This window comes from Natator depressus, chromosome 2, assembly GCF_965152275.1.
Source record: "Natator depressus isolate rNatDep1 chromosome 2, rNatDep2.hap1, whole genome shotgun sequence".
Classification (NCBI taxonomy): Eukaryota; Metazoa; Chordata; order Testudines; family Cheloniidae; genus Natator; species Natator depressus.
The window spans coordinates 101,852,065-101,868,381 of NC_134235.1; the positions used below are offsets into that span (position 1 = coordinate 101,852,065).

Below are 16,317 nucleotides of genomic sequence, written 5' to 3' on the forward strand. Positions count from 1 at the left end.
ATAATAGGCACAGAAAAAGTACGGCAAGCTCTGGACTGTAAACACCTCCATGTTGTAAACCCTGACTGGCTGTGGAGCTGCTTGGAGCGTTGGGACAAGGTAGAGGAGCAGCTCTTTCCCTTAAAGGATGACTACATCAAAACACAAAGGTAAAATTAGTTGCAAAAAAAAAAAAAAAAATGGACCAAAGATAGGTTGATCATGTTTCGACTGGTTTTATTCTCATTCTGTGTAGAGAGTTGATTCATAAGGTATGATGAACCCAAAATTGTATGTGAGATGTAGGGTTTGTATGAAGATTCCATACCATATTTCAGCCAATTTCTTGTCCTGTTTGCATACAGGACTATCACTGGGAGGCAGTTGATCCAAGCTTTGGAGTTTAGGGACTTCCCTAAGGACTAGTAGTACTACAAACGGGGACTTTAATTAAGCAGCAGCAGGTCTGACCAGTGGTGCTGCATACTAATGCTGTGGAGGACTAGTAGAGACCAGGAATGGAGGTGTAGCATGACGTAATCATGCAGTCTCCCACCTTGTGAGCACACAGATTGATGGAGTATGAGAAGCCTGACCAGCTAGCCATTTTACACGTGGTAACAAAGAGAAGGAAAGGGAGAAAAAAACAGAATTTAAGAAGAAAAAATGGGGGGGGGAGGTTGGAAGAGAAAAGGGGAGGATAAATATGAGAGCAGAGGGGGAAAACACTGATGGGAGAACAAAATGGGTGAACTGAAGGAAGGGTGGTAAGAAAGGAAGGAGACAAAAACAATGGAGTGGGGTGAACAGCAAATAGGTAGAGGATAAACCTTGGATGTGAGAGGGGAAGCAGAAGAAAGGTTAAAGAAAAATACCAAAGGGGGCAGAGACCACTATTGATGATGAGCCCTCTTGAAGGAGGTGATGTGACTGAAAGAGCTGATGGCAGGGGGCTTCCAATGGAGTTTCTGCTTTTGCTTCTTGTCCTATACCTTGTAAATACTGGCTATGTTCTTGTTTGCACCACATCAGTTGATCTTGTCAATCTTGCAAACTGATCAGAAGAGCCTCACCTTTTTACAGGAGATTGCTTTGGAAAATTCGCAGTGCTGCAAAAAGTGATACTGGTGATTTAATGAATGACATCAGGCTAGGGATTGCTTACTGCCATCCTTTGGTGAAGACTTAAGTGAAGTCCATGTGCATGGATTAATATTTATACCATAAATAGGGTTTGTGGGTGCCCAATATGTCTAAAAATGAGGCAGTTTTTAATTAGAAGCCTAAACTGGAGTCTAGGAGCTTTGAAAATTTTGGCCAAAGTAAATAAATTGTAACTTCACTAGTTTTTAAAATGAGCCATGAGATCTTATACCCCCAAACATTCAATACCTTAGTTTATCCTTTCACCATAGGATGGCGCCTTCAGACAGAAAGTAATCCTTAGCAGAATGTCATTCAGTGAATTGCCAACATCACATCCTCTAAGACCAAAACACTGGCTTTCCTGCTTACTTAAAATTCACACTGCAGTTTCAATGAGATGCAGTGATGGTCTTTTCTTCTATATACTGAACACATTTTTTTTTAAAATAAAATGTTGCTCTGGCATCATATACTTTTGTCATATTCTTACGAGGGAGACTTTTAAAATACAAACTAAGAATTGAATTACTAATGTGTAGCAGCATGTGCATTTTTTCTGAAGTCAAATCTTCCGCTGTCAGAGTTGTTTGTGGCAATGATTGCTATCCTAAAGGGCTTACAACTTCAGGTGACGAATAAATTATAAAAGCAGATAAACTCTTGAGAAGAGATCCTGTTTGCAAGTAAATTCATTTTATAAAGAACATTGGAGAGAAATGGATAATTTTATCTATGAAGTATCTGTTGATCTTCAATCTCAGTGTTGTAGCAGAACTTTAAAAGGCTGGCATATATAAATATGTGAGATTAACTTACTTTTGCTGAATGCCCTTCTTAAGATAAGTTTGCCTCCTTACATCACTATATGATGCATAGCTAGTTCTTCTATCCATGCTATTGTATGTGTCTGTTTCCATATGATATTAATCTAAGTGACTGACATATTTGATGGCATCATTAATGGCTTTTTTTTTAAGTAGCCATATATGTGGCTTAGTGCAATAGTGAATTAATTTGGTGTTTTGTAAATAATTTCTTTGAGGCAGAAGTTGCTGTACTATTTTGTTTTTGTTTTGCTTTAAGAGCAATATTGAATAGCAAATATTTATCATATCCTACAAATCATTATACAAATGAACATGTGTGTGTGCATGCGCACATTTTATCTGGTTTATATTAGTATCTACAAATTACTGTGGTAGACAAATGTTAGTTTTAATGCTACAGAGGAAATTGTTTTAAGATGTTTCAGAAACTAAATTTTGAGAAATGTTTTAAGATAGCTGTTTTAGAATATTTTCATTTTAGTGAATAAGTATGACATTAAGTCTGTTCTCTCCCTATGCATACATTATTCCTATTAAGTTCTGTGGAATTTTCATATGTGTACTGAGAACATACTCCCTAAGAAATTTATTTTCTGTTTTAGAAAAAAGGCAAATCCATTTTGCCCTGTAATAATCTCTGTGACTGCTCCAGTGCTCTGTTTTGTCAGAGCCTGATGTGTCCTTTCTCTGAAAGGGAAATCCTAATGCTTCCACTTCCAGGTACAAATAATTAATGTAAATTTCTAATGTAACTTTTTAAAAATTACATTTAACAGAGAGAACAGTCCTGCCACATTTCCTGATACACACAGTGTGTTCCAGACTGCTCTGTTTCACCCGACGCCCATCCATCCAAAGTTTCAGCCGGGTCCTGAAGTTCGGCTTTATGATCCCAACACTGGAAAGCTAATCAGGAAGAGCTCTCAGTCTTCTGTCCAGTCTCCGTATATCCAGTCTCCAGCTCCTCCCCTCACTTTACCGGTCCACGCGGAGCACTCATCCTTCAGGTACATGAAAGTGTAGCTAAGGATCACTTAAGTTTATGTGCAAGTTAAATTTTTCTAAGATCACAGGCTTTTTTGTTACTTGATAATATTTCATTCAGTTGGCTTAGTTAGCTTACCTCTTTAAAAATAAAAATGATTTCAACTCTTGCAATATCTTACTAAAGGAAATGATCAGAAATAGGTGAACAGCTGTAGTATTACAAATGAGTTTAATTCCTTATAAGGCTTCCTTAACTGTGTTTGTAGAAACCCCAAAGAGAATATACTGTGTTTGTATTTTATATACTATAGAATTTATCAGGATAATTTATATCCCAAAACAAGAGTGTTTTGCATGTGAATTTCAGCTCTAAGTTTTATTCATTACTTCGGATTTGTTGTTTGGCTATCAAATAAAATATACAGCTGGCTGCAGTATCAGGTTTGTTTTAGAATTTTTCCTCTTTGCTTACCTCATACACATACTTCAGATGGGAGATAACTTCAAAATAAGATCCCAGAGTAATGTTTGTTTTTAAAAGGTTAAATGACCAGTGTTACAGTGAGTTTCTACTAGTCAGTCTGCACTAAAAACATTAACTCACCTTTGAATTAAGATACTAAAATAAAAGGGGAGAAAGGCTGGCTTTGTGATTTAAGGAATAGAACTAGCAACTAAGAGATCTGGGAGCCCTGCCACAGACTTTGTGATCTTGGTCGGGTTATTTAAGCCAAGATTTTCAAAAGTGGGAGTCTTAGTTAGGCTCCAAAGTATGGATTTTTGGTTCTTAAATAAGTCACCTAATTTTCAAAAGTGCTGAGCACTCAGCAACTCCTCTTGACTTAAGTGACTAAATTAGGTACCCTCTCTGTACCTCAGTTTCTCTTTCTCTAACATGTAATCTGCAATTACTTGGCAGAGTATTGGGGTTAACTTAATTATCTCTGAAAACAGTTGAGATCATCAAAGGTGCTACAGAAGTACAAAGTATTAGAAATGCTGAGATGCAAGGTGAACTCTTCTGCATGTTCTCCTTTTCATTGTCTCTAGCGTTTATATTCTTTAAGTTTTCATGTGTTACAGAAATCTCTTGCCACCTCTTTTCTTTGTCAAAAGATTTACATGCTTTCACTTCTCCCTTCCCACTTTCATTGTCTTCATTTCCTTTTGTCTCCTTCATTCCACTTTCCTTGCCCCTTCCCAACATGAATTTGTTAAGTTCCATTCTTTATATTTGAAAAGGAAATTTTCTTTTCAGCTCCTTTTCTAAATCACCACTTTTTACCCTGCATTTCATTCTAATACTCTTTTAAATGACTTGGCAAGAAAGAAACTTGAAACAGTCAAGACAGCAAGTATTTTGAAAGAGTAATTAGAAAGGTTTTGTTGTTCCTTATCTGACATTGGGGAAGAGGAATTTGTCTCAAAGTTTCAAGAAGCTGGGAAGCTTTTGTGTTGGACTGAATTCATGTATGACTTTTCTAAAACGCTTGCATGTAAAAGTCTGATGTGTTAATGTGTCAATCAACAACTTCAAAAGTGCACGCTCTTAATCTCCATATTCTTCCCTTCTCACTCTCCAAGTTTACAAATTACTGAGCCAAAAATTGACATCCACACAGCTATTTTCATTTTGCTTTGTAATGCGAAACTGGTACCTCGTTTGATTGTCTTCCTCTTCCAAAAGGTATACGTCGGTTGGTATCTTCAGCTGGGAACTTCTGATAAACCAGTCCCAGAGAAGGCTTTTGGAAAATTGTTTCCCCTTGTTAATCATGATTGTTACTCTTTAGCGCTTCTGACAGCCAGCGATTGTGGTACAATTGGGCTGCTTTGATTGTAACCAAAAATGCTGCATATTATGTCCAAAATTTTACAAATTCTGTTGGAGAAAGAAAAATCTAAGAATTTAATGACTTCAGGAAGAAGAAAAATGAGATTTTGAAATAAATGGGTATTCTGAATTTTAAAATAAAGAATAATGTGGAGTTCATGGCTTTCAAGATTACAAGTTTCATCGGTGGGGGGTCAAATTTTGGTTTTAATTTGGCCACCAAGAAGAACTTGTATATTGGGGGGAAAAAACCTAAGGGGAAAGTGACTTCTGCATATGCATGATATATTTTTTTCATGGATTATGCAGATTCCTCAGTTGACCCTGTCTGTCTTCAGATTAGCCAATTATGTAGAACAGTACAAAGAATTAATGCTACCTATGATATAGTCATATAAGAAGCTAACCTGTAGACTTCTCAGATTCACTCCTGTCTTGATGTTAACAGGAGCCACTCTAATCTTTAGTTAATTTAAAATCCAATTTTCTATTTGTCAAACCTTCAGTTTCAGAAACATAGGAATTTTACAAAACTGGTAGAGCACTGACTAATTTTTAAAGGTTCACTGGGGATGCTAGGAAAATTATGGAAAATATTGGATAGAGGAATTTCTGCTTAAGTTATGTTTACTGGGGCTTGACAAATGCACTATCCAACTGGAAATCAGGGGAACTCTTTCCTGGCAAATTGGGGCTTTTCTCATGAGTTTGTGTTTAAATACTTTTTTTTTTAACCTTTTATATTGTGGTAGCACCCAGAGGCCAACTGAGTTGAGGTCCCATTATGTTAGATGCTGTTCAAACATAGAATATATCAGTCCCAGTCCCAAAGAGCTTACAGTCTGAAAGACCAGACATAATGAGGGGACGAGACAAAAGGTGGCTCAGAAAGGGAAGTGGGGGGGAGAGACTAAAACAGAGTAGCATGTGCACAATTCTTAGCCACAGAAAAAATAACTATAGCTTGCTACCTGCCTACTACCCAAGTTTAAACATTTTGCCCATACTGTGTTCCTGCTTAGCAGCACAGAAACTGGGAGGTAACAGTTCCACTTCATTGTCCCATTTGCTCAGTTGTGGGATGGCTAGAGGTGACAAATTATGCTTTTTAAAAAATATCGTAAACGCAGCAAGCCAAAATGTTTAAAATTGGAGCTTAAATTTAGGTATCTCTATTCCACTATAGTCAGTGGGGACTGCTGGTGTTCAGAACTTCCAAAATTCAGCCAGGTGAATTAGCTAGGTGCCTAATAGGGTTTTATTATCCTAATTTTGGGCATCTAGTTTTCAAAGTTTTGTTCGGTTATTTTCATAGACGTCTCCTCCAGGACAAACAGTCACATAGGTAGAGATGTGCTAAAACAGAACATAATTTTAACAGATTCAAACTTCAGATGCATTATTCTGAACCTGTCCCTATGGCTATGGATGTAGGTCCAATTCAGAATTAAAGGACCTATCTTCTGGTTTTGGTTTAGAAGTACCCAAAAACCTGTAACAACTAAATGGGTCAGGAGTCAAATTCAGAGCCTGTATATGCTAGTTTCAAAAATGCTAGTTCTGGAAGTTACTTAAAAACTGCCACTTGTATTAAATGGCATTGCTGTTTTAGCAGGGAGTTTGTCCCTCATACCGCAGAACAGGAATTTGAGACCAAGGGCATACAAAACCAGGTGGGAGGGGATAGCTTAGATACAGCAACGCAGTGTTTTTTGAGTGATTGCACATGTCCATTCCACTGTAGGTGTTTGAGCTCTCCAGTGCATAGTTATCAGATTTTTCTCTTAACAGTACCCACTGTGGTGGCCGCAGTGCTCTCTGCTGCCTCACACATCATTCACAGGCATAAAGGGCCAAACCACCTCTGGGTTTCAAGCCCTGCCACTCTCGTGGTAAGGCAATGCTGAATAGTGACCCTCACCCTAGCTGCCTTACTTTTTTGGGCGACGGGAACCTCCCATGTGTGACAAGTGTGTCATTTCTAAGGGCTTTAAGCCCCATTCTAAAAAAGACTGCAGCCAGACTAAAATATCTACTGCTTGAATCAGTGCTACATCCTCCATCTTGAGCCATTAACCTCAGTCCAGATATTGAGCATCTCGGCATTGGTCAGTAGCACACCTCCAGTGCTTCCAGTATTGAGAGGCAGATCAGCATAGCCAGTACCAAAGAAGAGGCATCAGAAATTGGACTCAGTACCAGGATTGTCGAAAGATGCAAAGAGCTCTTCTAAAGAGTCAGGAGTGTGTTCAAGGAGAAAGCACTCCCCAGAGCATACCTTTAAGCAGGGGAGTTTGTTGACTCCAGAGCCCAGTATGGGCCTGTTGAGATCAGCTCCCAAAGCACCTTCATTGCCATCTCCTCAAATCCTGTTACCAGAGTGTCTTCCCAGTGTCCTCTACTCCTGAGGCATTTGAAAGTTGCTAAAACCTCTTGGTGATGCAGTCACTGCCAGTGAGATACTTGCCCAGCACTGGCGCCCAAGATACTGCCATCAGCGCCTTTACCTCATTACTGGGCAGATTCATTGGATTCAACCATTAGGGAACCGATTTAAAGTGGTATCACCTAGGGAAAGCCACAGATGATCTCCCCGCTCCCTTTTCTTCAGAGCTTGAGCCTTCTTCACCAGTAGTGACAAGTATGGCGCCTTCATGGTCACAGGAAAAACCTTTTTTTTTTTTTTTTTTTTTTTTTTTTATTTTTCCTTTTCATCAGACTCTGAAGTGGGATCCTGTGTGTCCCAACCTAGCATGTCCCATCATCAAGAGTATGGCACCTGCCCGCCCTGTTTTCAGATTCAGTTGCAGCAAGGGGCATCCCTGCAGCCACCTCAGCCAGCTCCATCTTCTGGTCATCAGGAGCATCAGCACCATAAGCATCATAGCATCAAATACCAAGCCCAGCACTGAACAGATTAGGATCCTTCTCATAACCAGCTGCAAAAGGAGCAGGAATTGAACCAGCCCTTGGTACCACTGACATCCTCTTCCTCATCTGCTGAGGTGGTGCTTATTTCTCTATCTCTTGATGATTTTAAGACCCATCAAGAATTATTGAGGAGGATGGCAATGGCGTTAGACATCCACCCTGCGAAAAGTCTCAAAAGCTGGTGGACATTTTGACATCTGTGTCTCCAACCAGAATAATCTCATTTATAGGGAGAGTTATCTTAGAGCCTACCAAGATTCTCGGTCAGTCCCCAGATTCCCTGCTGCCCTCTGCACACACACCAAAAAAAAAAGTGTAGAAGAGGTACCATGTCCCCTCTCAAGGGTTTGAGCACCTGTATAATCTCTCTCCCAGCTCCCTTATAGTGGCAGCAATGAATGAGGGAGAGAGAGACGAGCACCAGGTGTCAACCCCCCAAAAATAAAGAGGACAAGAAGGTGGACTTTTTTGGGAGGAGCCTTTATTCCACAGGCAGGCTACAGCTTTGTATTGCAAACCAACAAGCTTTGTTGGGGTGTTTCAATTTCATTTCATACAGTTTGAGTTGAAAGACAAGCTCCAAGATGAGATGAAACAGGAGTTCCAGTTTTTAATAGAGGAGGGAAAATTTGATTGCAAGAACAGCTCTGCAGGCAGGTCTCAATGCAGCAGATTCTGCAGCTCACAGCCTGGCCTCTATCAGGATGAGATGCTTGCCCTGGTTACACTCTTCTGGCCTCCCTCCCAAGGTGCAGCAGGCAATCCAGGATTCATCTTTCCCGCTCTTCTCACAAAAGCTGGACAAGACTTTACGTAGTCTCAGACTCTAGAGCAGCCATAAAATCCTTGGACATTTACACCCCAGAAGTGAAATGGAAGGTGTTCCATTCTCATCAGTCCCAGCATTTTCAGGGGTTTGTCCCTCAGGCCCAAGACCTGCCATGGAGAAGAAGCAGAGGGTACAAGAGACACCCACCACCACCCTCTGCTTCGGCAGCCACCAGTTCATCAAGACAGGCAGCAACGTCTGAGAACTCATTTTAATGGGCAGGTGGAGAGTAGTCTACCAGTTATAAGAGTGCCATCTTTTTCTTCGATTTTTGAAAAACGTCTGTTCCGTTTCTGTCATACTTGGAGCCACATCACCACAGTCCGGTAGGTTATAAGCACAGTGGAAGTGGGATATACACTCTCTGATTTATTTCTACGCCGCAGTCTCCATCCCTCTTCAAGGTCCCCTCTCATGAGACAGTTGCTACAAGAAATACAATCACTCCTCCTTGTAGCAGCTATAGAGGAGTTCCCTCATTTGTTCAGGGGAAAAGGGGTTTTATTCCTGATACTTCTAGATCTCAAAGGTAAAAGGGATCTCAAGCCTATTTTAGATCTCCAGCAGTTAAATAAGTTCCCAAAAAACCCAAAATAGAAACTCCACATGGTCACAATTGCTTCTATTATTCCTTCCCTGAAAGTGGGGGATGGGTATGCTGCACTCTACTTGAAGGATGCCTGCTTTCCCATGGTGATTCATCAGAGTCACAGAAAATTTCTGAGATTCACTGTCAGCAGGCACCATTATCAGTTCACACAGCTCCCCTTTGGTTTCCTGGCTGCCCCACATGTCTTTACAAAGTGTGTAGTAGAGGTTACAGCTTTCCTCCTGAGGTCAGTGGTCCATGTATTCATTTACCTGGACAACTGGATGATAAGAGGTCAATCCAGATTGAAGGTGGTATTCAGCATGAACATAATCTGATCCACCTTTGGTGCACTTGACTTGCTGATCAACATAGACAAGACAAGCCTGAGTCCAGTAGAGAAAACAGAATTCATAGGAGTTGAGTCCAGGATCATGGCCAGGATCGTACTACCACAGGCAAGGTTTCAGGCAATGCAAAGCCTCATTCTGGATTTAGAGGCTTATGCAAATCTTCATAATATAATGCTGCTCCTCTTCCATGACATTCTTGGTGAGCAGTGAAATTGTTAACTTACAAAGTATCATTGTCATCTGAATTAGCAGTGTCATCTGAATTGCTCCGAGATATCTTTTGTTCAGGTTATCCGCAGACTGCATCTGTTACTTGCTTTGAAGGTTTTGTCTTCAAACATAAAAGAAGAAGAAAAATCTCTAGTTAATGTTGACTGAAGGCAATTGAGAGTTCTGCCCATACTCTCCTAGGGACTGCATCACACATTTAGGGAAACTCTGCCATAACATAATTGGTTTCTTCCATCTCTGTTTTTCATAATTCTATACCAGTTCTATAGATGCTCCTCTCTCATCACTCTTTGGATCCAGCAGCTCATCCCACCCTGGGCACTGAGGTGGGTTTGGAGAAGTGAGTAAAGTGTTGAAAGTCACAAAGTACAGAGTTCTAATCCTGGCTCTGGCATTGAATCACTGTGTGGCCTCCGGGAATTCTTTGTTTCTTTATCGGTAAAATGGGAAGAATAATACTCTTGTCCTGCAAGGGAGATGTGGAGATAAATTCAGTAATGAGAGCTCTAGAAAAGACCATAAGGAAAAGAATCAGTATTCAGAGCAGTGTTTAAATTGTGTGGAAGAAAATAAAGCATGGAGCAACACACTGAACTATGGGGATAAACCAAAACACAGAATGGTTGAGCACTGTGCATTTGAGTGAAGCAGGAGAGCTGTGGGGTAAAAGTATGTGATCGTTTAACTGAAGATTGTATCAGAATGCATATGAGATATGAGGGCAGAAATAAAGTTGCATTTGCACTGTGCTTGACTATGCAACCTACATGATGTGTGGGTTTTTGTTTTGTTTTGTTTTTAAGATAACTATACAGTTGTGTGTCCTTGGAAAGTCTGTGTGGGTTGGGGTTGTGAAGCACAATCTGTAAAATGAGAACACTTGTAAGCAAGTCTGCTTAATTCAACCACAAATTAGTAAAGCCATCAACATAGAAGTGTTGATTCATTTTGAGTGTTGCTATCTCTATAAAAGACTTAAATAACTACTCTTCAACAAATATTTATGGTTTTCATTTGAGGTAACTGATCTTTTAAACATTTTGAACGTAAACAGCTGGAATGTTTTTCTTTGAGTGCTTCCTCATGTTAATTCCATTCTAGGTGTGTGCGTGCCCACGTGCACAGCCGTCGCATATTTTTTGCCTTACCGGTATCCATAGGGCCAGTCATGGTACCCTCTGGAGTGCTGCGCTCATGCATCAGTATATTAGGCACCACCAGCCCTGCACCCCTTCAGTTCCTTCTTACCGCCCATGATGGTTTGTCAGTGTCTTCCCCTTGCTTTGCAAGTGATCAGTAGTGTTTTCCTAGTGCTATTCCGCCTTCTTTTGTATATAGTCATTCACTGTAGTTAGTTAGTCATTAGGTGTTAAGTGTAGTGGTTAGTAAGTTAGAGTCCCTGTTGGGACTTTGCCCCAAGACAGGGCATACGCTGGTCTCTGGGCTTTAAGCCTTGCTCAGTGTGCAAGGATCTGACTCGCAGGGGCGGTAGGGGATCCAGGCACCCGATACTGCCTCCCACGGCTGAGGGGGCTGAAGATCAGAGAGCCCCACTGGTGCTGCATATGCTGATGGAAGCTGCAAAAGCCCCTCCACCACCCAGATGGGGTAAACCGAGCCTGGGACCACCTCAGAGGGCAGTAGTGCACCACCGGTCCCCAGAGCAGAGGCCAAGGTCCCTGACTTCGCACCCTAGGTCCCCAGTTAGATGGCTTAGCTTGCTGGCATCACGGGCAAGATGCAGATCACCCACAATGGGACATTTGTCCCCGTATGCCTGGCACTGTTCGCCTTCCTGCCAGATGACACTGCAGCACAGATCTCGCTCCCCAATGTCATGAGACCGATGCGCTTCACAGCACCGGTCCCTGCATTCCCGATACCGGTCCGCTGGCAGGGGCCAATCTCCCCACTCAGGGCACCGCTCCCCTGCTCCAAGGGCCAGCCACCATACTCAGGCGTCCACAGTTCCTCCCTGGTCACTGGAAGGGGACTCTTCATGGTCGGAGTGGGACTTTAGCACCTCACCAAGGCAGCACCAATCTCAGGCAGGTCGGTCTTTGCTCATGACATGACGGTCTGGTTTCTTATCCTCACGTCCAGTACCCTGTCCCTCCTTGGGACCTGAATCTCATGCTGTCGCGGCTCATGGGTCTCCCACCCCTTCGAGCCTCTGGCTTCCTGCTGTCTTTTCCTCCTATCTTGGAAAGTTTCTTTTCTGGTGTCAATCACATCTGCCCACCAGGTCTCTGACCTTAGGGCAGTTACCTCGGAGCTGCCCTATACAGATTTCTACAAGGATAAGGTTCAGCTGAGTCCGCACCCGGTTTTCCTGCCCAAGGTACTTACAATTTTCATAGGAGTCAGGGCATATATTTACCTGTCTTCTTTCCAAAATCTCATAAATTGGAGGAAGAGCACAAATTGCACACTCTGGACGTCAGAAGGGCTCTGACCTTCTACATCGAAAGAATCAAGCCATTCTGTAAGTCAACACAAACCTTGTCGTGGTGGCAGACAAGATGAAAGGTTGTCCAGTAGATGTCCTCTTGGATCACCGCGTGCATCCATTTCTGTTATGGTTTGGTGAAAGTGTCTCCACCGGTGATTGTAACCGCCCATTCGACTAGGGCGCAGGCCTCATTGGCAGCTTTCCTTGTCCAAGTGCTAATTCAGGACATCTGCAGGGCTGCTACCTGGTCATCTCTCCACACGTTCTCATCTCATTACGCGCTTACCCAGCAGGCCCAAGATGATGCTGGATTCGGTAGAGCAGTGTTGCAAGCCGCACGACTGTGAACTCTGAGCCCACCTCCATGGATACTGCTTGTGACTCACCTAGAATGGAATCGACATGAGCAAGCACTCAAAGAAGAAAAAATGGTTACCAATGATTCTCTGACTATAATGGTAGTTTAGAGGGACGCTTTTTTTTTTAAATTGTTAAGGTTGGTGACAGCAGTTAAGTGACCACTCTTTTTAGCAGGGAATAGTTAGGATTCTTTTCTTTATATGCAAGTGTCTTGACAATAGGCATCTTAATATAGAGGTTTTTTAAAAAAAAAAAATTAGTAAATGTTAAGAGTTATAAGAATTAAGAATTATAACAATTCGTGAGATGAAGTAATGAATGTTGTCTGAAAATCGTTGCAGATGGCATGCTGGACTTAGCATGTCATCTTATTTTTACTTTAAACCCCAATGAACACTAATAATACAGTAAAAGATAAGGACAGACTTGTTAGAAAATGGGTATAATTTACATGTGAAAGGTAAAAGCAGCACTGTGCTTTTTAAGTGACACTAAGAGACCCCAAATATTTTAGCTTATCGAGGTGCGAGCACTTATGGCTGAAGTAAATATTGTGGAATTCATTTAAAAATGCATGTTCATCTGTAGAATTTCTAGTCTTAGTTTACGTGTTCAAAGTGCATTTTTTGTTTTTAATGATTTGACAGTAGTCATTAAAATACTAAATCCGTGGTAGTTTTCATAACATATTTACATCGATGTGTTTAATATAGTCTACAATGGAACTGAGTAGAGAAGAGAAGTCAAAACCCAACTTTACTAAGCATCTGTGTCTTTCAATTCATATGAATAAAATGACACACTTGGAAGGTCATAAATAAGCACTTCTACCATAAGGCAGTCCCACAAATACCCTGTATGCAGATGCTTAACTTAGTAGAGGTAAATACTCCCGCTGATGTTAATGGAACCATTCAACTGTATAAAGTGCCCGTGCATGTTTTTAGGATCAAGGTCTAAATTAACAAAATATATGCAATTGTTAGTGTCCAGCTGTCAGAATTAGTGTTCATTACTGTTCAAGTGTCTAGTTAGAATTGTTTTTAATGCTGCTTTTCCAATGTTATATCTCTTGCCGCTGTTCTTAATGATCAATGTAGTTTAAGAATGGTATTTGATGTTCTTTTTAATCCTTTCCTTAGCATAATTTTAGTTCTTACACTGATACCTGTACCAGTGTAGAAGGGTGTAAGATATGTCATCTTCAGAAGTGTGTTCACGCATCCTGGACATTAATACGTCTAATAGGGCACTTCAGTGCACAGGTACATGCACGTGTACAGAATTTTGTGCTCCCCGTTCTGAAAATATATTCCTGAAACTTGTGTTTTATTGAATTCTGCTCATACAACTGAGATGCTGGAATTAGCATTCAATCTTTTATTCAACATAATCAGTGGAAACTGTAAAGATTAAAGTGTTCAATAAAATAAAAATACTGTCTTCACTACAAGCCTCTAAGAAGTCTCTCTTGTGTTTTGTACTGTTGTTTGGTATGACGTCAGTGATGTAAAACCTATTATTCTTTATGTAGTAATAGTGCTCAATTAAGATTGAAAATACTGGAGAAATGTTGACATTGTCAAGCAGTCGCTAGCGGCTATGTTAACTTTTTTTTCTTGTAAGTTCAGGATGTGCTGATAATAGTGTGAATATACATGAAAATGAATTAGAACATACGTTCCTCTATTCTGCACTCTGTATGAACAGTAGGGAACTCAGACCGCTTCTTTGCATCCCTTGTCTGCAGACAGAAATTTTGGTCGTCAGCTGTATTATTTCTGTGTATCATCTTCTCAGACTATATGAAAGTGACTGACTTTCAGGCTTTGCCATTTGGTAAATGCTTAAATTTGGGAAGTAGATGAAAGCAAACTGTATTGTGACACTATAATGCTGATATGGAAGGGCCCTCTACCTCTTCAACCAAAGAGAGACCACTAAATTTATTTCATTGGCGCTAAGATAAAATGATCCTGCTTGCCTATCTGCTACATATAATTAAATAAAGTATAACTTCCTGCCAACTCACATGCTTAAACTTCCAAACTAACTTGTACACCTGTAGTTTTGTTTTGTCATTCCCTTTCTGAAAGAGAGTTGACTAAAGATATGAATACCATCAGAATCTCTCTGTTGGCTAGGGTATGTATTTAATGAAAATAAGTAGTCATGTATACTGAAAAAGATACATATTTTGAAGATTAGCCTTCCAACAGTTGTATTGAGTATACAAGTGGACTACTGCATTTTTCTAACTATAAATAATAATCTCCAGTGCAGTTTCTTACCAAGATGGAATTTTTCAGATTGTATGTGAGAAATTATCTGACAAAGGGAGAAATACTACAGTGAATAGTCCCTGATGAGCTAACCAAATTCTTTTAGGCCCCTTTGAAAATCCCAGCTTATGTGAATGAATACTGAATTTGAGAATGTAAGAGGAAAAGGATAGCATTTCTACTATATTGTCATATCTCCCATATTTTACATTGTTAAATAGCATTCAGTTGGCAGGAGACTGCAGTGCCATATTAATCACATCTCAACAAGGAATCAGTGACATCTTCTAGTTTGAAATTAGGGCAGAATTATTTTTATAGCTTTGAAAAACTAAGGTGTCTTTCCCCTGAGTATTCATGTGGTGTGGTGGTGGTAATGGTGATTTTTACTATTAAATTACTTTTCCCTTTTTAAAGAGTCAAATTAGTTGAAGTCCGCCTGGCTTTCAAATTTTGTGTTCTTTGAGGGGAGAACCTATATAGAATACAGCTTGACATCTAGATGGCTTTCCTCGGAAAGTAGCGTAGATGTTTCACTTAAAGTTAATAAAAGTAGGCCTTGATCCTGCAGACATTTGTCCATGTGCATAATAGGCTCATGTGAGTATTCTCATTGAAGTCAAGCATATGCATAAGTGTTTGCTCAGTCTGGGCTTATACATTTCTTGTACATCAAAGCTTAACAAGGCACAGTTGTTTTGTCTTGTTGCTCTGGCTTAATTTCATAAAATTATACAGCTTCCCAGAACTGTGTATTGATATTGGTGCCCTAACTGGTGGTGACAATTTGAAATGGCTAATGATTTAAGACAGACTTGCAAAGTTGTGTTCATCTTTGGTGAGCAATTCTTGTTGCTCTGGATGACATTAAGGGTCATACCCAAGGCATACTTATGATTCCAAACTTCTGTTATGAATCTTGGGATCTTAGGCAGCTGGCACAAGGTTGGGCCATGCTGAGGCCAGTGTAACTTGTACCTCAGGCCCAATGTGAATAGAGAGGCTGTAGGATTGGAAGCACAATAGTGGCTTAAAATGGTTTGCAGAACAGCTAAACATTTGACTCACAGGAAACAGATTCCACTGTTCCTTCTTAGTGAGATTACACTAAACCAAAAAATAGAGAATTTAATTAAGAGCTGTGAAAATCTCCTGCTGTTTCCTGTTTGTGCCTGCAACTCTATTTTCCTGTCTTGATAGATGTCATCAAGCTTTTTCCTATTGGAATTTGTCATTAAAACAGCAATCCCCTTGCAATTACACAGGTGCTCGATCCATATCAATGGATGTTTTGACATTTCAGGTATTTTAAAACATTCCTTTGTAATTTTCTTGTGTAATTTATATATGCTGATTAAGCTAATGAAGTAGTAAAAATCGGCAAAATTCTACTTTGGACTATAAATACACCATGCAAAAAGAAGACTGGGTGATTTCCAAAGCACAGACTAACATCAGTGAAAAGTTAGCAAGTCCTGGTGACTAGGTCACAGAATTAGACCCCATCAGTGCTGTTG

The 16,317-nt window shown here is 40.4% G+C and overlaps 1 protein-coding gene across 1 annotated transcript in view; it reads left to right on the forward strand.

Moving 5' to 3' along the window:
• Positions 1-16,317, forward strand: part of CTDP1 (CTD phosphatase subunit 1) — a 168,657-nt gene that overhangs the window by 50,137 nt on the left and 102,203 nt on the right. The window contains exons 9-10 of the mRNA XM_074944744.1: positions 8-149; positions 2,729-2,959. Coding sequence (XP_074800845.1) covers positions 8-149; positions 2,729-2,959 — 373 coding nt within the window. The remainder of the gene's footprint in view (positions 1-7; positions 150-2,728; positions 2,960-16,317) is intronic.